General features: G+C 48.4%; 1 protein-coding gene across 2 annotated transcripts; it reads left to right on the top strand.

Moving 5' to 3' along the window:
- Positions 1–841: 841 nt before the first annotated feature.
- Positions 842–24,549, top strand: PEX5L (peroxisomal biogenesis factor 5 like). Of its 2 annotated transcripts, none has more exons than XM_076070273.1 (16): positions 842–982; positions 5,471–5,695; positions 6,785–6,820; positions 7,678–7,819; positions 9,014–9,154; positions 9,653–9,761; positions 11,223–11,325; positions 11,821–11,964; positions 12,611–12,724; positions 13,415–13,534; positions 14,773–14,916; positions 15,636–15,706; positions 16,185–16,394; positions 17,051–17,216; positions 18,392–18,549; positions 19,067–24,549. In XM_076070273.1, exons 2-16 carry the CDS (start codon positions 5,543–5,545, stop codon positions 19,281–19,283), a joined length of 2,028 nt encoding a protein of 675 aa, XP_075926388.1. In that variant the 5' UTR covers positions 842–982; positions 5,471–5,542; the 3' UTR covers positions 19,284–24,549. The 2 variants fall into 2 exon arrangements, with proteins under 2 accessions (XP_075926388.1, XP_032818098.2); XM_032962207.2 differs by having other exon boundaries at positions 846–982; positions 12,605–12,724.
- Positions 24,550–24,576: the final 27 nt, after the last annotated feature.

The raw sequence follows: 24,576 nt of genomic DNA, 5'->3' as shown, positions 1-24,576 counted from the left end.
AGGAATCGATTCGTTTTAGCCAATTCGATTTTTTAAAAGTGGTATTTTTACTGTGTGTGTGTTAATCTTAGCTCTTTCGGTAAAGTCACGTTGAAGGGAAATAGTCGTTTTGTAGAACGACGACCGGCGTACGATTCCGCGCAATCGATTTTGAGCCACCGCGCGATTCCTCCGTATCGCCGACCGCGCATCAATGCTGTTACCCGAACGCAACGAGAATCGGATCGCTCGAACGGAATCGAGACGCCGTTGTCGTGACACCCGTGGGGTGGGGGTGCCCACTTTGTTAGCAGAGGGCATTGCTCCAAAGTCCTTTTGTTGTGCTGTACTCCGCTCCGCTTGTCTATGGCTCCCGCCGCCTATCACAAACCCGCGCTGGCTAGCGCTGGGAATCAGGGCTGTACGTGTAGATATTTATATATAATGTGTATATTTAAAGTTAAGCTTTTATCACATTTGTCACCATACTGCATATTAAAAACAGAACGCTCACCCCCCCCACACACACACATTTAAATCTTGACTTAAATTCATATTCTTGGGTCTTTCTGTAAAGTCACGTAGATAGGTTAAAAGAAAATGACTTTACCGAAAGACCCAAGAATATTAACTAAAAATTTCCCACACACACAAAAAAGAAACGCCCTTTCACTTGCGCGGCGGTCAAAGGTGAAGAGATTCAACCCCGTGGCGTTGCCGCTCACGCTGCTGGTGGAGGTGTTGGAGGTGGTTGGTGGTGGTGAAGCTGGTGGTGGTTGTGGCTGGTGGTGGAGGGGGGGGGACCCTAAACCTGCATTAGCAGCGCGATCCTCTTTACGACACACGGGGCCGTGCTGACTATGCAGGTTTCGGGGCCGTGGCGGGCTATGCAGGTTTCGGGGCCGTGGCGGGCTATGCAGGTTTCGGGGCCACCCACTCTCCCACCGTGTTGACGTCTGTTGTAAGGCGCCCCTGGGTTTTGCTGTTGACAGCAACGTTGAAGGTGAGGAGTTTTTATTTTTATTTTACTTCATTCCCTTGACCTGCGATTTTTTTTTAATCTGTCAACTTGTGCTTTGTCCTTTGAATGTTTAACAACAAAAAAAACCGCGTGGATTCGGCGCTTGCCGCTGTTAAAAAAATAAAAAATAATGTTCCCGTTATCGATTGAGGCCTTCGGGTATGCGGCGGTCTCGGATAGATCGTCGGCCGAGTTGGAGGGCACCTAGCCCGGCCGAGCCAGGGGCCTTGGGCGGCTGCCCACCACGAACGCCTGAGCAACAAAAAACCACGCGTCGACCGAAACGACTTAAGTCTTTTTTTGTTGTTGTTGTAAACGTCGCGTTGTTATTTGTTGTGTTGAGTCGCCTCACAACAACAACAAAAACATCGAGGACGTTACACAGAGGAGGAGTTGCATCGCAGACGCCTGCGCGTGAGAGAATGCCGACGGCTTTGGGGAGAACTTCAACCAGCAGTGGATTTATTTTGGCCCGACGTTCGTGGTGGAGGTAACTTAGGGTCCATACTCTTTGGTTCTATTGGGTAAAGTCACGTAGGTAAAAAAACACAAAATAACAAAAATCACGACGTTTCGGCCACAACACAAGCGGCCTTTGTCCAGACAGCGCTGTCCTCCAGACAGTCTCGTTCCTTCACCTGATGAAGGCCGCTTGTGTTGTGGCCGAAACGTCGTGATTTTTGTTATTTTGTGGTTTTTTTCACCTACGTGACTTTACCCAATAGAACCAAAGAGTATGGATCCTAGCAGTCACGAAAGCTTTAAATCTGTAACTTAGGGTGTTCATAATGCCACCATTGATTGGGATTAAGCCCCGCATCTCAGAGCGGGAGCATTCATAAAATACTTTGATGCTCGTCCAAGCTTCCCGTGCTATAATAAAAGACATTGTTGTGATAGAGGCGATTTCAGTCAGACAGTGGGGTTAATGTGATATCGGAGCATTGCGCCTGCACTGCTGACATCCTCCTGGTTTCTCAAGTGTTAGGATTCCGTTGTCGCAGCTGGGTTATCGGTGACTCCACGTAAAACCCCTAGACTCGCCTGAACCCACACGGTTCCTTCCTCTTTACAAGAAAAAAAAACTAATTTTGCGTATTTCGTTTGTTGTCCTTCCCCGGTAGATTGGCTACGTACGGTGGGAAATAAGTTCAATATACTGTGCATACTTAGCGATCCATAGATTTACATGGAAATCCATAATATGCTTAGAGACCCATCGACTCGTATTGAGACCCATAGACTTTCCTAGTCACCAGTAGATCGACTGAGCTGGGATTAAACCGTGTTCTCGAGGGTAATGGGTTTATAGCGTTAGCCCAGTTGCCAACGGCTCAGCCAAAAAGCATTATTGAAGTTGTTTTTTTACTAAATCTGGCATATACAATTTGGGAATATATTTTAAGTATATTATTGACAAGCGATGCACATTATTCGCAGGGCAGATGAGAGCTATGCCCCTATTGTCAATAAAATACGTAATAAATAAATAGTTCTGTGATGCCATCTTCGATTGTCAATTTATTGACACGTAGTAATTGCTCTGCTTTCTGCAAAGAGCTTCCATGCAAACATATATGTTGCACTACATAGACCCCCATATGATTGTACAATTGGATAACCATTGGGAAAATGTACAAAATCACCGGATGACATTTTTGTTTACACATTTTTTTTAAATAAGTTTTTTTCTTCAAATGTTATTTTATGTTTGAATGCATATGGTAACACATGTTTTACGTTGCTTGCTTTAAATAAAGACACTTAAAAAAAAGCAAACAAATCTTGCACAATTACCTCGGCTTTGTGTTCTCAGCTGTCTAGTAATGTCGCTGCCGTATATTTTAAAACGTTAATGCAGACCACATGATCCCTGACCGCTTGATAATTGTCTGATTTTTAAACTGAGCTCATTAAGGAGGTTTCGAACTTTACGCTGAACGTTTTTAAATACATCATTATACCGTACTGCTTTTATATTTTTTTAATTTTATTTTGCAAATCATCATATGCCATTGCATTTAGACGCTAAGTCCATTGAAATTTTTGCTGTTTGAGTTGTCCCAGTTATCACAGGTGTAATGTCTCAGTGGTAATGTAATGAACTCATGATGAACCTTGACTTAAAGCTTTCGTGACTGCAGGAATTCATGTTCTTGGGTCTTTCGGTAAAGTCACGTAGATGGGTCACAGCTTCATTTTCATCTGGGTCTGTCTGCATCATCTTCTGGAAAAGCCTTTTCCTGAAGCCTTTTCCTGAAGACGACCACTTGCGTTGCGATCGAAACATTGTAGTTTTCTGTTATTTTTTTTATTATTTTCTTTGAACCTATCTACGTGACTTTAACGAAAGACCCAATAATATGAACTCATGATGGATAAGTAATTCGTTGATTTCCACACTATGGGTGACTCTTAAGAGTCTCAGCACCATAATCTGCATCATCATCATCATCATCATCCTTTCATGGTTGCTAAAATGAACATAACTAATACATCTGTACCACTTTATAGGAAGTCCTTTTTTAGCATATAGTCAGGGCTTCATTTTCATCTGGGTCTGTCTGCGTCGGTCATCTGGAATTTTTTTTACCCAGCACACCACATCCACTGTAGCTCTCGCTATGCCACGTGCCTACTGTAGTCTACCAGCACACGCCGATCCTAGTCCACCTGCAACCCGGATAAAATTCCAGCGAGAAATTAAGCCCTTGCACACAATGAACAAACTATACCTGGAATAGAAATGTGGAATTTGCTCCACTGGCTAAGGACAGTTTAAATAGTAAATAATGATTCTGTCAGTTATGCTGTTGGTAAGTTATAGGTGATGCGAGTCATTATTTGACACTGTTTTCTGCTACGCTATTGGCTGTGCCTGCTTTTGGTCAGGATGTGTTACAGTAGCAATGAGTTGTGATATGTAGACACGTATTTTTGACACTGTATAGGCCCATTGTGGGTGAACAGGCACGCAACAAGTCATATCTGTCAAGGGCAGGGTCACAGTAAACGTTTGAGTACTTTTATTCTGTTTAATTTGATTTGACGTTATCTCTTGGCGTGCGCCTCTTGTGGCCATTGTTTGCAAAGGTGACCTTGTTGATCCTCACGTCTGGAAATGTCAAAATTGTGGCTTTGTTCTATTGACCATGCTGTGTCTCAGACGTGCAATAGGATTACATATGTCTGGTGTTTAAAAAAACTATTCCTTCCCAGTCTATTTTAACAGGTCATTAAATTTTTGGCTTGGTCATTATGAACATGTAAGCGCTTTTGAGCTATACCCTGTAAGACAGTTAAAAATGGGAAAATTAATCATATTGCTTAAAAACAGACTTATACTGAATATTTTGATTGGGTTGAGGTTATTGATGGTTTTACTGTTTGATCACATTATATACTTTGTAGAGTTTTGCTTTGTGATCCAGGTTTTCCTTTAGAATAAAGACGTCTGATATAGACAAAATATCTATGTGTGTATATACAGCCACCCCAATGCAGTGACTTTGTCACCAACCCGAGTGTCGAGTCCTCGCCATAGGAATGTGAAATTTACACCACTGGCTCAATGACTGGCCAGTGCTCACTCGAGCACAGTCACTTTGAATATGAACGTTGACTAAATGATATTCAGTAGCTACGCAGTAAATTCCTCTGTCCAAATCCCTATGAATGTGCCCAATTTTTGTCAGACCTCAGAAGCTGAACAGGGTTGAGCCTGGATATTACTCAAATGGGAGACTGCCTGAGACTACCAGGTGTTAAATGCTTGGGCTGTAAGTTGGCCACGAGATGGTAGTATAGCAGTGGAATATTGAATCTGTCGATACAGCGTTTTGAGTGTTACCTCCTCTTCTGCGTTTCTTTTTCTCTATGGCCTCCATTTTCTTCCATTGTGTCAAACAATCATTAATGGAATTTGTCCAAACATCCCTATCAAGGCTGAGTGAGGCTTTCCCCGGGTAAAGGGCATTTTTATTACCGTCATGCCCTTGAACAAAAATCACCCAGAATGTTGCTGATCTTATCCGATTCCAGAAGCAAAGAAGGCTCGTGCCTGAATAGTCCTTGGATTGTGACCACCACGCATAAAACAGGTGTCAGGCTGCTAAGGGGTAGTGCAGCAAAACCCATTGTTTTGCTCCACGATATCCGAAAGTCTGCGCTGCATGGCCAACTCAACCCCACAACCTGCATGGCATGGGGAGTCCCTCATCCAGCAGTGGATTCACAAAGAGCTGTAAATGTACATGCACATATACAATGTTCGATGAAGACTGTAAAGTTATATGTTGCTAATTGTGATGACACGGTTTTCATGCATTGATTACCATTGTAGGTGTTACATGGTTTGTTACATCATGGGACCGTTCAATATGATTTTATAAAAGGGCTGTACATGTTCATCGCGATGACAGCAGCATTTCGATTAAGTTGGTATTTTTGTAAAAATTTTCTTTAAAACAGACGCAGGGAGGGGTGGCTGTTGGCGGCTGACGGCCCGGTCGTGGTGGTGGTCTCCGCGGAGACGAGGCAGCCATGGCGATGCGCGAGCTGGTGGAGGCGGAGTGTGGCGGAGCGAACCCACTCATGAAGCTTACGACGCACCTCACGCAGGACCATGCGCTCCGGCAGGAGGGCCTCGGGCGCCCGCTCTGGCCACCACCGCAGGCGTTACCCGATGCTTCCGTGGTAACGCTGAACCGCCACATCACATGGGGGGCGGTGGGGGCGAGCTTGCGATGGGGATGGTGGGGGGGGGGTCATATTTTATTGCAGGACCTCGCTGACATTAATTGTTGCCACGTACATTTGAAATCTGGGCTAAACGCACGTCCCAAGATTATCTCAGTAATTTTCCCGACCGAGCCAAACAAACCATATATTGATTGTAGGCAATAGTACGCCAAGGACATATTTGGGAAATAGCCGGCAATAGTTGCTACGACTGGCAGTCGTTAACAATAGACAATTACCAATGGTTGCTGCGCCATTTCCTATTGCAAAAAAAAACCGAGTTGCCCCTATCTGGACAAATCAGATTGCCATTCCATTTGCCTGCCACAAGGAGAACAATCTCTAATCACATCACAGGGTCCACATGACCACCTAAGGTTGTGTTCTTTGTAGACCAATCGTTATTCAACAGGCACACTTTTCAACATAATCTGTCTTTATTGGTTTGACAGGACTCTGTCGCTCTATGCCATTGCTTTACCAAGTTGCCATCGTCATGCCGGCTGTAGCGGTTTTTAGGCACAAACCCCATAAGCAATGAGGCATGTAACGATTGATTGATTTGTCGAGTCGGATATATTCTAACACTCACAATGTGTGAGAATCGATTATTTTTCAATAGTACAATTTATACACCAATGTGACCTGTATACTAATAGTACCAATGACGTGGAGCGAATATATTATAGTACGAGCAGCCTCTGGTGACGATTTCCTGGGTACATAAAGGGTGTAGGTTTTTCTTTTATTTCTCTTTGTGTTGTTTGTGAAGAGAATACAGAGTGGATGGCATGGCAGGGTTTTAAACATCCTGCAAGGACAAACGCGCGTGCTCATAAATATTTCGAGCACGGTTATAATTGAAGGGACGTGTTGGCGGTGGGCAGAGCCGCTGAGTGGCCTAGTGTATGAACTGGCAAATGCTCTGGAACATGACTTGAACAAACAAAAATCTTGCGCGTATATTTTGGTAGGTGATTGATTTCTGGCTCGGTGTCGAGCCGCCCGATATGTTTTGCGTTTAACTTCTGTAATCGTTTGCAGCTATCCAAGCCGCTTTCCCAAGCGTCTGAAATTGAGGTGAGAGCCACAGCTGTACAGTAATATTCCACAGTTGCATTTTCGTTTATCTGCTACCGAATACCTTTCGAGCTTGTGTTGATGTATTATTAGTTTCTCCTACAGGCTGATACTTAATCTATTCCGTAAGATTTCACACACACGTGTGTATATATATATATCCCTATCTTCTTCAGATCTATAATACATGGAATTGTTGATTTCTGTACAACAAAAGGCATGCTTGTGACCATACGATTCATCCTCTCATCATGCTTTGCATATTACATCACACCACCATACCACAGGTATCATATACACCGCCATGTTTAAGACCATTAACTAAAAACGGCCTTGTCTTTACATACATAAATTATTACTGACGGTGCATCAAATCATAATTTTCTCCATTCAAATGACTATTCATTGGTACTTCCAAGTTTTTTACTCCATTAAATCCCAAGCATCCTGCATGCACTTGCATTGAAAGACGAACAGCTTCCTTGCTGTTCTTGCTTTCATGATGCATGCTGGGAATTGTGGGTGTTATTTCATTTTTGTTATTCCTTTATTTTATAATGGGTTTACGTAAACCCTGCAGCCAGGGGAGGTGCTGCATTCAACACAATGATGAAAACAGAATTGAATCTCAACTGCGAATCAAGGCAATTCATCAAATCACCAGGCAGATGGGTGGTGGGGGATATCGTTTATGGTGGTGTGTAAACATTGGTACTGGTGATACAAAGGTAGCCAAGTTTATTGGCTGGGTGTGGTGCTGGTAACACCACCCCCTCCTGTGCGCCGTGCCAAGAGTCTATTAAAGGTTACACGGGATATCTTTGTCTTTTTCAATTATTTTTTTTAACTACCCACAGCTCGTGAATGAGTTCCTGCACGAGCAGCAACATGCAAGCCATGCGGTACGCGCTCGGGCCCCGCAGACTTTCAAGATGGATGAGTTGCTTGCTGAGATGCAAGAGATTGAAAACTCCAGCCTCAGGCATGCCCCTCTTCGAGGTATACGTTGCTTCTGCCGGCCACATGTTCCATTCCACCATGCGGTCTGTGTTTTGTCATTTCAAATATTTCAGATAAACTACCAGACGTAGAGCGTGTGTTGTTATTGTTGCGCTTGTTTACCCAGGAAAGCCTCCAAGAGTCTTTATCAGGAATGTCCTGCTGAATTTTCACATTAGGTGGCGATGATTGCCATGTGTATTCCAACTGAGTAACTTGCGGCTAATTTTTAAAATTGAGCCCAATTTGGTCTGTGACGCCCACTCTTGCCATTGTCGTCACGGCATCTTTAACGTCCAATGTGAAGCAGCCAGCGCGTATGGTTACGATAAATGCACCTGCAGTATTAATCACCCACAATGTTACACGGAGGAGTGGTGGCAAAATTGTCCTACACTGTGCTAAAATCCTGACAACCCGAATTCGATTCCTGGACACAATGGGATAATTGTTGCCAGTGGTAACGTGTAACCTTGCCTTGCCGTCTCTTAGAATTGACAAAATAAATAATAATTTACAACCCTTTGTCAATCCACTGGTGGATGAAGGCCTGTGTGGGTTTGTGAAAAGGGGTCTGTGGATGTGCACATGTGTGAGGAAAGTGGGCAGTAATGGCGGAGTGGTTAGCGCACTGTGCTATGAACCCTACGACCGAGTTCAATTCCCACTCACAGCCAACACAAGTGATGATAATCTGAACCAGTCATGGCCCTCCCCTAGGTTGATTAAGCCTCAAATTAGTACCTGGTGCAATGTGTAAAAATCAGCATTGGGGAGACAGAGGCGGCTAGATGTGGTGTTGGCTACCCCATCCCCTTGTGTGCCGTGCCGGCCTTCAAAGGTGCTTGTGAACAGGACTTTCCCGAACAGTCTGTTCAGGCCATATGGGGATCTTTGTCTTTTATGGTGACACACTGGTTAACAAATAGCTCTACCAACCTGCCCCAACCACATAACCCACCGGACAGCTTGATAAAGTATGACAAAACACACCCGTTTGACCAACGCAGCATGGGTAGGCCTTTATCCCACAGTGGGTTGACAGATGGCAGCACATTATTTATTTAATTTCTCATCTGCATGATTCGATGAAAACATGATGAGCAAAAGCACCATTGTCAATAGACGAATTGCTGCAAAGCCTAACCGTGACCGAACCCACGTGCTTGTCTGTGCGCGCGTGTGGATCGCCAGCCCCGGGCGTGGCGGACCTGGCACTGTCAGAGGGCTGGGCACAGGAGTTCCTGGAGAGCGAGGGTCACGGCGCCACGCTGGAGTCCGCGCAGCCTGGGCCCCCCGAGGACTGGAGCCGCGAGTTCATCGCCGAGACCGCCGGTTGGATCCCGCCCCCTCCCCCCCCCCCTCGCCGACTCCTCTCACTCGCTCATGATGCACCGCTTTACGACGTGACCCGACCCGATACAAGCAAACGATGGCTCTCACCCCGCAACAAAAACACCAAGGTGGCAGCGGTGGCATGAGCACGGAATAAATATTTCCCCGCTCTCGTAAAAATTCGCAATTAGTACGGAGTAACGCTGAAAATCTCCACACGGATCGTTTCAAGAGTCCATTGATGTGCCGCCATCTCTTGGCCAACCTCACAGCGCACGCTTACAACACCTGTCTGCTGTCTAAATACTAACCAGGCACAACAATTCTGCTTAGCTTCTGAGATCTGATGAGATTGATCTGATGACATTTTAGAGCGATGACCTTTAGAGTGTTTCGGTCATAAGCCATATCAGTGACAAGCGATTCGGGCGGTCGGTGGGTCATCGAGTGACTCAGCTTGGCGTCTCCCCCCCACCCCACCCATGCCTCCTACGTCAGACCCAGCCCATGCTTCCCCTGTGAAGTGGGCCGAGGAGTATCTGGAGCACAGCGAGGAGAAGCTGTGGCTGGGAGACTTTGAAGCGGCCAAAAGCGAGGATCAGAAATGGTGAGGGCCATGCGCGACACTGCATTTTCACGTGCAGTTATTGTCCTTGTAATGACGATGGCTGGCTACCTGAAGAGCCCCAGGTATAGTGGAACATGTCTCTGAGTGTTGTCGTGTTTCTTAATGGTAATGTTACGCATGTAAGGATCCCCCCCCCCGATTCATCAATTAAAATTGATTATTGTGCCTCGTATAAATGCGTCAAATTGTGTTGCTTCAAATTAATTAGGATTTATGCAAATAAATATAAAATACTAAACCAGTTCTGCAGTCGACTTCAGATGGAAATGTTCTACAAAGCATAACCATAGCACCTTCATGGGCACCACAACGGTGTGATGTTATCTTCCTTGCCTGGTATGCAGGAGGTCGGGGGTTCGATCCCACCCGTGATGCCTATATATTTGGAGCGTGCATGTTCTCCCCGTGATCGCTAGGATTTTTCTCCGGGTCCTCCAGTTTCTCCCTCCACATTTAGAAACATCCATTGAGATTATTTTTTATTATTCTGCTGCTATAAATATCCAAATGCTAAGATACTTTGTTGAGCTTTCATTTGTGGCCAGGGCGCTTTTGAAAAATAACTTAATACCTCGGTGGGCTTTACCTGATAGGATGGAGATGGTTTATTTTTATGTGTTTGGGTGATTTGTTTACCTTTCTTGTACTCTGCACTCGTGTCATGTTTTTGTAACTGTTTGTTGTTGTAACATTCTAACCCACCCCTTCTGGACATCTGTGAAAAGGAGCTTCATAGCTCATCGGATTCCTCCAGTATAAATAAATATTCTGATTTCTGAAAAAAACCCTCCGCCAGTCGCTATAAAACTAACCACACAGCTTACCAGCACCAATGTCAAGATATTTAGAGTTTTTTTGGCAATAAAATACTTTCAACAACGGGTAGTATTCAATAACGGTAACCTGCTAAGTAAAAGTGTGGTTAGCGTGTCTGATTTGGAAGGCGGGCAGATGGGCGTGCGTCTTTAATACCACGTGCACCCAATAAACGCAGCGCGGCCACTGCTTTCTCCACCTTAAGTACAGACCCTCGCTCCCCACAGAGGGCATCGCCGCACGCTTGTAGCACGCTGGCAACGTTTTCGTTTTTACGTGTGTGCATGAGTGTTTGAGCGTGCACGTCCTTTTGGAAGCTCGCTTAATGGCCCATCTTGCCAGCTGTGTGTACGTGTGTATGTATAATTCCTGCTCACGGCCAACACCAGCGACGATTATCTATACCGGTCCTAGGCCTCCCCGAGGTCGACTCGGCCTCAAATGAGTACAAGGTGCGGTGTGTAAACTTTGCCACTTGGGGACAAAGGCGTCCGGGCGTGGTGATGGCCACCCACCCCCTCGTATGCCTTGGCGGCCTTCAGAGGTGCTCACTAACAGCACTTGCCGCAGCAGTCTGTTGAGGCTAGACGGGGGACCTTTGTCTTTGTTTTGCCACCCTGCTAGGGTGGACGAATACAAGCCGCAGGAAGTGGGGGGGGAGGAGCTCATGAAGACGGCGAATGAGTTCCTGGGAAGCATCGACGACCCCAAGTTCTCAAACTCCGAGGTTGGCTTACGCGAAGGCGTGCGTTCCTCCGGCCTAATGCATGGCATCTGATAATGCGCCGCCTATTCCGTAGACTACACTAATACGTAAGCGATTCCTTGCTGCTGCTTTGCTGGGGTGTGAATAAACATCACATGAACCAAAAAAAAACGTCGAGGTCGGTAACACTCGCGTCTATAAAGCTGTATATTTATTTCTCATAGTCCACACTGCTGGCCTCATCTCCCCCTCTTTGAGTCCAGGGCTGAGACCTCTTGTTCCTCCCCTGCCTTTTGATCAGTTACCTCTCCAATAACGCCCTTCCCCCGTTTGCCCACCTCTCTGCGCTTCTACCGCCACCACGCTGAGCAGTGCCCAACATTTACACGTATGAGCGCTTGCCCTTTTTTTTCTCACCTGTGATTGAAAATGACAACAGCTGTGGATCACCGCAACTTTCCCACGTACACCTTTTCACGCGCACGCACGCACACACACACACGTCCTCGTCTGCAGTTTATGAAGTTCATCAAGAAGTTGGGGGAGGGAGAGGTTACCATTGAGGGAGGCCGCGTGCTACATACGGGTGCCGATGCCCAGCGCTGGGCCGAAGAGTTTGCGCAGCAGCAGCAGCAGCAACAGCAGGAGCAGGAGCAACAGGTACCGCCTGCCGAGTCGCTCACGTAAAAAAAAAACTGAACGTGCTCTCAAGTCGCACGTGCCCACAGCATTGCCGTGTCGAGGCCGTTTGAAGTTTTATTGGCATGGGCCGTTGTGTCCCATGGATCTAGTTTGGAGGGCCCTACAGTCGTCAACAAGCTGCGAATGCGCTACCGCTGGGCCGTGTCACCGCAGCTGACGCATGCAGGTGATTTAATTGATTATTGGAATCCGAAGGCAGTGCGTAATAAGTGGGCACTGGGTGTTGTCAGCAGACAAGCCTGCCATAAGTTGAATTAACTTATACGGTTCACTCGTCTGCTTAAGCCAGAGGTGGAGAATCCATTCCTTACTCATGACCAATTTAAATTGTCAAACACCTTTGGCACATTGAACATTAACACACTTCACTGCCACCGAGTCCCTAGCAATGGCAGAACTGACCGACCGTGCTATAATAGATAACTTTGGTGCTGCCAAATTCATAATATTCCCCTCCAGTGCTCGATTAGTGCAGCACGGCCCGTAGGTTTCCCGCCCCTGGCTGAAATCGTTTGGCCGACCATGTCTTCAAAGAAAAGCATTGTCTGCCCTCCTCTGTTCTGACTGCGTCCCCTCGTGCATCCAAACCGGGACCCAGGGGCAGGTGCAGCCAGAGGCGGAGCCGGAGGAGCGGGTCGAGCCGTGGGCGGACGACTTCGCTCGGGCCAAGAACATCACGGTGGGCGAGGAGTTTGAGAAGGCCCGCGCCGCCGTCGAGGTGAGTCGCCCGCCGTGATCGTTAGCATCCCCGCCGGGTGCGATCCATTTATAGGCGCCCCACCGATTCCTAATTGCCGGGAGATTGGATACTGTCAACGCGGTGGCCCCTGATGTTTGCGGACGAGAGCGTTAAAAGGTTGAACGGGTGTATTGAGATTGTTGTGAGACGTGGTAAATCCACTTCTACATCAAGGCCTGGCCAAGCCTCCCTGCGATGTATTAATCCACCTAGCAGCTGCCCACGAGCATATTAACACGAGCACCATCTGCTTCACAGTGAACCTTAAGCTTTGCCTGATGGCATTCACAAGAGTAGGCCATTGTGGGTCTGTGTCATGGTCCAGATTTGCCAAAATTTGAAATTTACACTCCACACCTAGCAATCGTCGGAGACTAATGCCCCCTACTGGCAGACGAATGCCATTGTGCAGGCCAGGTACTGAGTTACCTTGTGCCCACAGGAACAGCTGGGGGGGAGGGTGCCCTTTCAAATGTGTTGTGATAAGAATTGCAATCTTAATTTATCCTGGTGGAATCCGATGAGCTATGAAGCTCTTTTTTCACAGACGTTCAGGCATGAAATGTGATGTAAAGCGTTCTGAGATGTGGCGTATTGGGAGGGCGCTGTATCCATGAACAAATAATTGTCACTTTTCCCTCGCTGGGCCTTATTTGCGCTGTCGTGCAGTCTGACACGGACTTCTGGGACAAGCTGCAGGCCGAGTGGGAGGACATGGCCAAGGGCGAGCCAGAAGCAAACCCGTGGTTGTCCGAGTACGACGAGCTTGTCGCCTCTTCCTACGACAAGGTGCGGCGACTCCTCCTCCTCCTTACATTGCCACAGTCGTACGCAAAACCCCTTGGGCAACGCCGTGCTGTTGACTCCTAAAGACAGCGAAACTGGTGCCACGCTGTCTGCGAAGGACTGCCTTGCTGTCACAAATGTACGGAGCCGAGTTCGATTCCTGCTCCCGGCTGACATCATTAACGAATATCTGAACTGATCCTTTTTGCCCTTCCAGAGGTTGAAACCGCCTTAATTGTAATACTTGATGCCAAGTTCCGTACCTGACCATGACGGTGAATTATTTATCCGCTTGTTAACTAGCAGCGTAGCAATTAACTGATTGCTTTTTTTTATCAAGCTGGTACCACTGAAACCTTGGTTTCATATCCAGGCAAGCTGCCTGTGATAAAACCAGGCTCTCAGGTGTGATAAGCTGATGGTGCCAGCCCGGTCACCAATGACTGCGCAAAATAAAAGCCCTTCAATCTGGCTCTGTGCATAATTTTGGTAAATGCTAGCTCTGATGGCGAAAATATTGGTTTCGCTGTCACGGTACGAACATTACTGTCAGTGGCAGGGTGGGTGGCAAAATGATGCCCTTTCCATAATACAGCTTTATTTTGGTTGAATCGCATGAATATAAATGTGTCGTTAAACCCGCCACCACCCCACACAGCTAATTAGTAAGGATTGTCATGGAAACAAAACGTGCCAATTCGTTATTAGTTCAGCACACAGGTGTGTTGGAGAGTAAACCCACAACATTTACAATTTGGCATGTTTTGTTTACGTGGCAAACCTTACTAATTGGCTGTGTCGGGTGGCGGCGGGTTAAACGACACATTTATATTTACGCGATCTAACCCCAAAAAAACTCTTATGGATGATATTGGTCGCGAAAGCCTCCTGCTCAGTGTTCAAATGAAGCCCTTTGCTGTGTGGACCAGCAGAGGGCAGGGATCTCTGCGAGAGTTCAGAATTGACTCATTGTTTCACGGCACAATGGCGAAAACAAAGTCGGCACAGAATTGGACAATAATTACGGCAATAAAATCGCGTTTATTTAATCGTCGAATCGATGCGCCAGTACATGCCCAGTTTACGCCCCTTGGCGGCAAGCCTTGCGAGACTTTACTTGGGCTCGCAGGCCACGTGCCGTTTTCTTTTTTTTGCGCGCCGCATGAAGCCGTCGCCGCGTTTTTCCCCGTTGACCTCTCGTTTGCCCTCCCCCGTTTGGTCCCGGCGGTGAGACTGCGCAGGGCTACGTGTTCAACGAGGAGAACCCGCTGCAGGAGCACACACAGCCGTTTGACGAGGGGCTGCGCCGGCTACAGGCCGGAGACCTCCCCAACGCCGTGCTGCTCTTTGAGGCAGCCGTGCTGAGTAATCCCGCACACATGGAGGCAAGTGTGCAGGAGGCTTGTGGAGGACGCTCCTGGGCAGGTGGAGGCAATCGCCCTCCAACAACAACGGAGGGTGGCTGATATGCAGCAGGGTGGCAGAGTAGGGGGCACAGGTGGTGCATCTGCCATCTCGGTCAACCCACACCAGGGTCTGTCCTGTGACCACGTGTCAGCGAGCCTTCGACAATTCACGTCGCCTCAAAGTGTACCTAGCCTAGCACAAGCACTGTGGTGTCGTCGCCACCATTTAGTGGTGAATGGCGGCTGTTATATACACACATATGTATTTGAGCAGCGGTATTGTAGTGGTTAGCATACAGCTCTGTGAACCCACTGAGCCGAGTTGGATTCCTGCTCACGGCTAACATCGTCGACGAATATCTGAACCAGTCCTGGGCCTCCCTTAGGTCGAAAAAGGCTTAATATAATACTTGGTGCGGAGACTGACACCTGGCCACGATGATTATTTGTGGATTTTTTCCAACATCTAGGAGATAAGAATCAACTCCATTCATGACTTTCTTAGATATTGTCTTGAAGATTAACGGCACAGTTTCAAGTGAACTGTTCATCTGGATGTGAGAATTGTTCTCGAACTTAGCGGTGAGCTGAAAACAATAATTTGCATGATAAAGACTCGTACACGTGATTAATGTACTTTGGCTATTGCGGTAATTACTTTGTAATCGTCGTGTGTGTGTGTGTTTTTAACCGAGCAGGCATGGCAGTACCTGGGCACAACTCAAGCGGAGAATGAGCAGGAGCTGGCTGCCATCAGTGCCCTGCGCAGGTGCACAACGCCTGTCCTGGCCCTTCGTTGTCACTGCCTGCCTTGCTCTGCAGTGCTCCTATAGCCTGCTTCTGCTGTGCATGTTTAAATGTGGTACAGAGGAGAGATGCCCTAGTTGGTACACTGCGCTATTCTAGCATTGGGAAATATATTCAGGAGCTAAGTGCCATTGTCGAGGACTGCTAGCCACGAGAGGGCTTCAGGAGAGAGTTCATCTAGTTCTCTTCTGTTTAAGGGGTGCAGACTGCAGTGGTTTTACTTTACTATCCACAGTGTGAGTTGCATGGCCACAATCGGTACAACTGTGGCTTGTATTGAATATTTCACGTATAAGGAGATGTGCGCATCCGCCTGTTGTTGACCTGATGCGGATGATGGTTGCACCAGCGTCCTCGGTGAGGAATGTCAGAGCCAGGAGATGCGATGCTTGGCTACATGGGAGGGAGGGATCCTTATATTTCGTGTACGCGCATCGCAGGTGCCTGGAGCTAAAGAAGGATAATCTGACGGCGCTAATGGCGCTCGCGGTGAGCTTCACTAATGAGGCGCTGCAGCAGCAGGCTTGCGAGACGCTGCATCGCTGGCTCGCTGCAAACCCCACCTACTCGCATCTCGTGCCGGCTGGCGCCGACACAGCCACGGACGGCGCAGCCAGCACTAAGAGGCGGCTCAGCTCCGTGCTGCCCAGGTGAGGCTGCACGCCCATCACTGACGTCATCGTCCTCATCACTTGTCATCGTTGTTGTCTTCCTCGTCATAACAAATGTCAACGCGAGCGTCGTCACCACCACTGATGCCGAAGATGATGGTTTTGTGTTTGTTGTAATCGTTGTCATTGCAAGCGAAAGAGGCACGCGTGTGTGAGTTTATGCGTGGCCCGCGAAATGTATCTGAAAATTCCATGCGGCCTTCGGCAAGGAAAAATATCCCAACCCCTGCCCTGGTGGCGAGATGCTATCTGCCTCGCCCTGGTATACAGGAGGGTTGTGGGTTTTATCCCAACGATGACATATATATTTGGAGTTCGCTTGTTCTCCCCGTGATCGCGTGGATTTTTCTCCGGATCCTCCGGTTTTCCCTCCACATTTAGAAACGTGCATTAAGATTATTTAGATTATAGCAGCCAATAGTATTTGGCTGCTATACACATTTCCACGTAATAAGCCACTTCGTTGAGCTATCATTTGTGGCCAGGTTGCTTCTGAGAAAGAGCTCTTTAGCTCAGTGGGCCTCACCTGCTAAAATAAAAAAAAATAGTACAAAAAATAACCCTCCTATTGTCGCCACCAAGCAGTCGGCAGAACTAAGCGGCGAACCCCCCTCTCTGTCGTGTTCCATTGGCAGCGGCTACTTTGCCGAGGTGCGGGAGCTGTTCCTGGAGGCGGTGCGCGTCGGAGAGGGCGCCGTCGACCCGGATCTGCAGTGCGGCCTCGGCGTGCTCTTCAACCTGAGCGGCGAGTACGACAAGGCCGTCGACTGCTTCACGGCGGCGCTCGCCGTGCGCCCGCAGGTGCCGCTCGCTCCGCGTTGGGGGGCGTCGCGCGCGTAGTCGCAACCGGCAATCCGGTGCCCCCTGGACATTCGTTTGTGAGGTCCACAGCCACCCTGTGGATATCCTTGAACTCGTTTGTAAATGTCCCATCCCCCCCCCCCCCCCCGCCCCCGCCTCTGTCAAATGAGTCGGACAGCATAAACCAGACGGACAATATGGAGCAGCCGATCTTCATTGAAGGCTGCAGTCATCTCGCCACCGTGGCGGCCACAGTGGCTAGGGGATGTGAACTACCTCGCCTGGAATACAGGAGGTCGTGGTTTCGATCCCGACCTGACTGCTATATATTTGGAGTCTGCATGTTCTCTCTACCTGTGGTCCGCGTGGATTTTTCTCCGGGTCCTCAGGTGTTTCCCCTATAAATTTCCACATAAGCAACTTCGTTGAGCTATCATTTGTGGCCAGGTTGCTTCTTAAAAAGAAGCTATGTAGCTCAGTAGGCGTTACCTGGTAAAATAAAAATAGAAATAGTTAAGATCAATTTACTTAGAAGCATTTCTCACCTGCACAGCTTCAGACTAGTCGGACGATCTGTGCACAGTACTCATCTAGAAGGTAAGAGCCGCTTATTTGTGGCGCTTTGTCTTCAGCTGGGCGGTGTTGATGCACGCCTGTGATCTAGCACTGGAGGCAAGGGCTGGTGGATCACAAATGTTGTGTAGCTCCCTTCTCTCTATGGGCGTCAAGTTGCCTTACCTTGGCTCGCCAGGAGAAGGTGATGCAGCGAATGTGGACTCTACCTGTTCCGTCTGTAAGGTATAAAGGGTTGCCTCCTCATATGCGTGGGCTTTTTCCGGAAACTTCTCTTTTCTCCCACATGTAAACACTCATTAATTGGTCGATAACATCTTCATATACAGAGGGCCACAAAGCTTGGGGGGGGGGGGGGGGGTGCAAAATGTGCCATCAGCTCAACACTAGCTGGCTGCCTTCCCTGTTCTCTGCAGTACCTCACACCCGAGTCGTTCCCCGTGCCGTCATTTGCGGGTCACGCACCGCTTCCATGCTCGATGCTTCCTCGCGGGGTGGGGTGGTGGGGGGTGGGGGGGGGGGCTGCTCGCGCATGACCCGGCGAGTTTGGGGTGCTCGCCGTGCCGTGTTACACCACCGTGGGCCGTGCGGCGTGCGAGCAGGACTACCTGCTGTGGAACAAGCTGGGGGCGACGCTCGCCAACGGCAGCCGCAGCGAGGAGGCGGTGGAAGCGTACCGACGTGCGCTCGAGCTGCAGCCGGGGTTCATCCGCTCCCGATACAACCTCGGCATCAGCTGCATCAACCTGGGCGCTCACCGGTATGCCGCCAGGGATAGCCGGCCGGGCGGCAGGGCCGGTGGGCGTGCGAGCTAGTGATCGTTGTAGAAGTCATGTCGAAGTATTTATTTACAATGTATGCAAATGATAAAATAATTCTATGGAAATGATACATTTAGGCTAATGGAGAGTACAACACTGTGCAAACAAGACGAAACAATTGGAAATCACTATGAACGGGACGGAAAAAAACGAAATCATTAATACTTTAGTTGAATTACGACGACTAGAAATGGTGAGACTTCATCAAATCAATAGCGGGGTGGGTGAATTGTTTGCTCGTTAACCACAGTGACTGGATTCCACCATAGGAATGTAGAATTTCTATCAGACTCGATCACTGACCGCTCCTCAATCTTTCGAGTGGCAAATTGTTTTGACTTAACGTTGTAACAATAGCTAGCCTTTCATTTCCTCCGGGTTTTCACGCACGCACGTGCCCCCCGCGTCTGCACGTTCCTGCGCCGTATCCCCCCACCCCGACCACTCACGACGCAGCGAGGCGGTGGAGCACTTCCTGGAGGCGCTGCGCCTTCAGCGCAAGGCGGCGGACACCGGCGGTGCGGTGGGCACCAGCGGCGTCGACGCGACGTCCGACAGCATCTGGAGCACGCTGCGCATGGCGCTGTCGCTCATGGGCCTCGCCGACCTGCACCGCGCCGCCGACGACCACGACCTCGACACGCTCCTCTCCGCCTTCGGCCTCGAGCAATGACGGCCACGGCCGCTCGGCTCCGGTTCGGCCGCCCGGCCGGCCCCGCCGGCGGGCGACCGCTCGTCTCCGCTGCGGCGGCGGTGGCGGCTCGCCGACGATGCGTGGTTTTGCCGTCGCCCCCGCCGCCGGAAGGCGGTGGCGCGGGCGCTGATCGCGTGCGAGTGCAGCGGAGACGAGAGGGGCGAGTGCGAGCGGCGCGGCGGTGGGCTGGGAGTCGCGGCCGGGCTGTGACGGCAGTCGGGGCACGGTTAGCGAGAGCCGTGGCCACATCTCTGCGCCACTCGCCTGGCTCCGTTCGTTACAGTGCCGCCGTCTCGCTAGCCCCGGTCCCTTGCCTGATTCACTTTGGCTCGAGTTTGAAATCGTTTACCTAGGAAAGATGTCAATGGGTTCTCGGACCCTTGTTCAGGAGTGTTCTGCTTTTGGACAAATCCTGTTGGCATTGCCTGGAAAAGATCCACACGGTTAAGATCATGCGCAAATTAAGCGTCGATTATTATCCTGTTTGCAGTGCTTTTGCATAACGGGGGAGTTTTCCACTGCATAGGTGCGTCACACGTGTGTGATGACTCTATTTCGGTGTGATCCACCAACTCCAGCGTCCGAGTAGCTGGAGGGCAGTTCTGAATCCCCCACCGCCGATCAACTTGACTGATTTTACATGGATTCTTTGTCAACTACTTTCACTTTAACGTGGGCATAATTTTACTTTTGCAAATAAAACAATAATAGGAACAACAGTAACGGCAGAATTTACACACGAAAAAAATCCGTCGGAGTAAACTAATCTGCTAAAGGATGATTGTAAATATAACGCGGCATTGCGTGTGCACGCGGGAAAAACAGTGGCCGTTAACCCGCCACACCGCACAGGTCTGCTCCTTGCACGAAAAATAAAAATGGGAGAAAATCTCGAGTCAGATGGCAGTTGTCGCTCAGCGCAGGGGGGCATGCGGGCCAAAAAGCAGCGAGGGTTTTAACGTGTTAAAATTTTAGTCAAAAATTATTCTCAACAAGGGGGGATGCACTTAAGGATATTTTTTTTCTTTTGGTGGGTTTTCAAAAAGACACGGTCTCTCGCAGGTACGACATTTGTGCCATTGCTTCGCGTTGAAATGGCAGCCGTGAACCAGCCAGTAGCGCGCGACTGATCATGCCTGCACTGACCCAGCCAATGAGGATAATGAGTTAAATACAATAATAACTGTGCTAAAAAAATAATTGTTGATTAATAATGTATGAAATCATAGGCTGTCCGTCTTGTGTGTCCATCCGTAATGTCCAAAACCATGCATGGGAAGGTCACGTGACCGGATGCATGCTTTCAATTTGATGTGTTTTGAACAATGCGACGTCGTGGTTACAAAACGCACCATCACGTTTGTGGTCGCTGTCAAGACCGAAGTGAGAGGCGGCGATCGCCTCTGTAGAGAATTTTAATGACTAGGATTACACGGTCAGGGACTAGTCCTAACAAAGATTATTATGAGAATACAAGTAATAACTATGGAGCTATTTGTGTAAATGTGTAAAGTTGTGTATAGTTAGACTTACTGCAATAACTCAGAGATGACAAGGAAATTAACAGTTATTGTGCCACCTGGACACAGTGATAATATCTGTGTGTTTGCCGTGAACAATAATAATGTTCAAATATTCTGGTCAGATGGCACTGGCCAAGTGTTTAACTCACAGCTGTTAAAATTCGAGTTGAAATCCCTGTAAAGGTTCTTCTAAGCCCATGATCCCTGGAAGGACACAATGTAAGAATATTACCGTATTCTCCAGATTATAAGACATTCCCGAAAGTAAGAGACACTCCAAACTTGCGCCCGGTGACAATACAATGATTCAAATCTGGTCACACGTAACGACGGTGGTGTGCACGTGAGACTAGATTTACATCTTTTAATCCGGAGAATATGTTTATGTTTTGATTTAAAGCTTTTGTGACTGCAGGGATTCATATTCTTGGTTCTTTCGGTAAACTCGCGTAGAAGGGAAACAATAAAATAATAAAAATATAAAATAAAATTCTCACGACGTTTCGACTGCAACACAAGCAATCATCATCAGGTGTGATTGCTTGTGTTGCAGTCGAAACGTCGTGAGAATTTTATTGTTTTATACTTTTATTAGTTTATTGTTTCCCTTCTACGTGACTTTACCGAAAGAACCAAGAATATAATGTTTATGCTTAACACACCCGCAGTATTAACCAGGGCGGCCATCAGGCCCAAACCGCAGACCTTCGTAGCGAGCCGACAAACGCGCCACCGCTCGGCAAATTCACCGTCCCAGTGTCACGATGTCACCGACTACTGCGAAGCCTCTGGTCAACTCCTGGTTCTTAGCGAGTTTGCAAATGTCCATCTGTAGCTGCGATGGCTTGGGCTGGGGCGGGGGTGGTCTCTGTGGGGGGTTCGTTAGGTCTTCCATAAAGTTAAGCCGGGCTTGACGAGCCCCGAGCGCAGCCAGGGCTTTGACCCCGGCACATCTTCACTGTGAGGGTGCCAGGGTGGCGAGATGTTAACTACCTCGCCTGGTGTACAGGAGGTTCATGGGTTCGATCCTGACCCTGATGCCTGTGTATTTGGAGTTTGCATGGTCTCCCCATGGTCGCGTGGATTTTTCTCCGGGTCCTCCGGTTTTTCCCTCCACATTTGGAAACGTGTGCTTGAAGAGTATTTGGCTGCATTACATTTCTACGTCATAAGCCACTTCGTTGAGCTGTCACATTTGTGGGCCAGGTCACTTCTTCGAAAGAGCTATATATAGCTAAGTGGGCCTTACCCGGTAAAAATGTAAAAAAATGTGTTTAGCTTTTAGAGCTCGAGGTGACAATGAAGCGACGGCAATTTACCAAGGTTCCTTTAGGTGACGCGACGATTTTTATTGGCCTGCAACTGACCCCCATCGCAAAGGGACTTCTCTCGGTGCGTGTGGGAGGACTCTTGGGAGGCGTTTGGCCGGTGTCGAGTTAAGAGACGGGTGGTGCTTAATTCAGGCAGATGTCGTTCAAAAGTGGTGGTGGTGATGTCGGTAATTAGCAAAGGAGACCTCCCCTATATCGATTAGGGGGTGGGTGGGGTGGGGAGGGGTTAAGGGCTTGAAAAGATAAAACCACAGAGTGACTCTGCTGCGTGTGGGGGTGCGATTGTCAGTCGGGGGTCTGCCGTTCGCGCCCCCCCCCCCCCATCCTGGAATAGTTTTGATTCACGATTCGATTAAAATTATTCTCTTTTTTTTTACAATATATCGGATGTCGGGGTCTCTAGTGACCACAGAGGTCACAAGAGTGCCATGCATGCAAAATTAAACACGTCCACTTTTTACACGTGGGATTCAATGCAAATATTGTTGAATGTAGCCTAATGTCTAGCCTCAAAGTGTCGATTAATTGCATCGTTACACCCCTAAATATAAAAAACATGCAGTAATTAGCAAATGCAACATTGATTTTAGTGTCCGTGGCACCCCGGTGATCACTAACCGTGCTCTTTAAAAGTCCAGCGCATGTGCCTCGAGCCAGCACCACTGCATTAACTGTTTAGACGTGGTCACTCGAGAGAGAGAGATGTCTCTATATAAAAAAGGGACATTTGTGATTGTGTGTCTGTTCAAAATGTTTAGCGTACTTCCCGACATGCAACAAACTTGAAATTTGCCATGTGGGTACTTTCCAGACTGTACACCATGCAAAAATTGTCAAAACACACTTTGGTATATATTTTTGGGGGGGCTCAATGATGCTGTGACGTCACATCTGTCATGTCACCCGCGCATGTGTAGTGCTTAGCGCTACGCTGCGCTACGAACCCGGCGACCCGAGTTCGATTCCCGCTCACGGCCACCACCGGTGACGATTATTTGAACCGGTCCTGGGCCTCCCCTAGGTCGACTCAGCCTCAAACGAGTAACTGGTGTGGTGTGTGAACATCGCCACTGGGGAGACAAAGGCGGCCGGGCGTGGTGAATCTAAGTCCCGGGCGAAGCCGGGTAGTAAAGCTAGTGTGTATATATAAGGTATGCACCAAAGTGGTCGCGTTCCTCAATAACGTCATTGTCCTCCGTCCTTGGCCCACGGATTGGGCGTTCAGTGAGGCGCGCGCACACAATCGCACAAACACACACAGGAGTCGATTGGTGACCACAAATATCTCGGCCACTTGGAAGAGCCCCCGGTGATCGTGAACCAACCAATCGCTGCTCCTGTTGCCCAACATGGGATGGGTCAGCGCTCCCGCCAGCAGTGGAGTAATGTTAACTGGTACGATGAAAACACGGTTAGATTAAATTAGCCTTTTTTATGGAAACGTTGTTGGGGGTTTTTTTTCTTTCCAGTTTGAGGATCAGCGTGCAGTGTTATTAATTTTTGACATATCAAAATGAGGTGCCTCTTGCAACAGAGGCCGACTTGGAGAGTTTTGTACCCCAGATATCAAACGATACAATGAGGTAAACCACAAGCGGCGTGGCGATGGAATGGGCAGGTGGTGCGAAGGCACTGGGAATCCACGGGCCAGAGGGGTCGAGGCACGGGAGGGCATTCCATAGGAGAGTCTGCCCACCGTCTGTAATATCCTGCACCAAGGCCCATGCCAACCACGCTACGCCACTGGTGTACAAGGTGATGATCTCCTTCAATTACACGTCCCAGGACCAAAGCAAATGGCAGTGTTGATTTGTTACGGTTGAAGTAAAAAAAGCAAATACAAATACATTTACGGCGTAGATACTTATTCGAATATACCGCAGTATGTGGATGTTAAGGTCTTCAGTGCACGCATGCTGTACATTTTATAACGGAATAATCGTGAAATGAATCTGCTGCTGCGGTTCTAAGCAAAAAAAAGATGATTTTACAATATCTTTTGATGTTGGCTTCTCGTGGTCGTATTTGGTGTCTGCTCTGAGGTCTATGTCTGTGCCTCTGTTACCCGAACCCTTGTCCACCACTGACTCAACCGTCACTTCCACCACCACAACCACCACAAACCATGCGTGTTTCAGTGCCAGCGTTTGTAGTGTGCTCTTGTGTGGCGCCATCTGCCAGGCGTTTTCAATTAACGCAAGTCTTCCAATGCAACGAGCGCTTTTGTTCGTTGTTGATCCCAGCAAAAAGGTCACGACGATGTCGAGTGCCCTGACCTCTTCTCCGTGGTTGTGCGAGTTTGTGGCCGAGCTTAAAAATAAATGTGGGCGATTGTTAAGCAGCGATGATGATGATGATGACGAATAAAGAATAAATTGACAACGGTCATTATATGCCCTGTCTTGGTAGACTTGAGCG

This window comes from Petromyzon marinus, chromosome 28 (assembly GCF_048934315.1).
Source record: "Petromyzon marinus isolate PM22_M1 ecotype Great Lakes invasive population chromosome 28, UKy_Petmar_22M1.pri1.0, whole genome shotgun sequence".
In the NCBI taxonomy this organism is placed as follows: domain Eukaryota; kingdom Metazoa; phylum Chordata; class Hyperoartia; order Petromyzontiformes; family Petromyzontidae; genus Petromyzon; species Petromyzon marinus.
Note: the sequence above shows the minus strand (reverse complement) of the source record. Positions and strands in the feature narration are given on the sequence as shown.

Excerpts from the sequence above, each read along its gene's own strand:
- PEX5L (XM_032962207.2), top strand. The coding sequence starts at position 5,543 with ATGGCGATGCGCGAGCTGGTGGAGGCGGAGTGTGGCGGAGCGAACCCA. Across the intron at positions 15,707-16,184 it reads GCCATCAGTGCCCTGCGCAG|GTGCCTGGAGCTAAAGAAGG; the intron begins GTGCACAACGCC and ends CGCGCATCGCAG. Across the intron at positions 17,217-18,391 it reads CGCTCGCCGTGCGCCCGCAG|GACTACCTGCTGTGGAACAA; the intron begins GTGCCGCTCGCT and ends GCGTGCGAGCAG.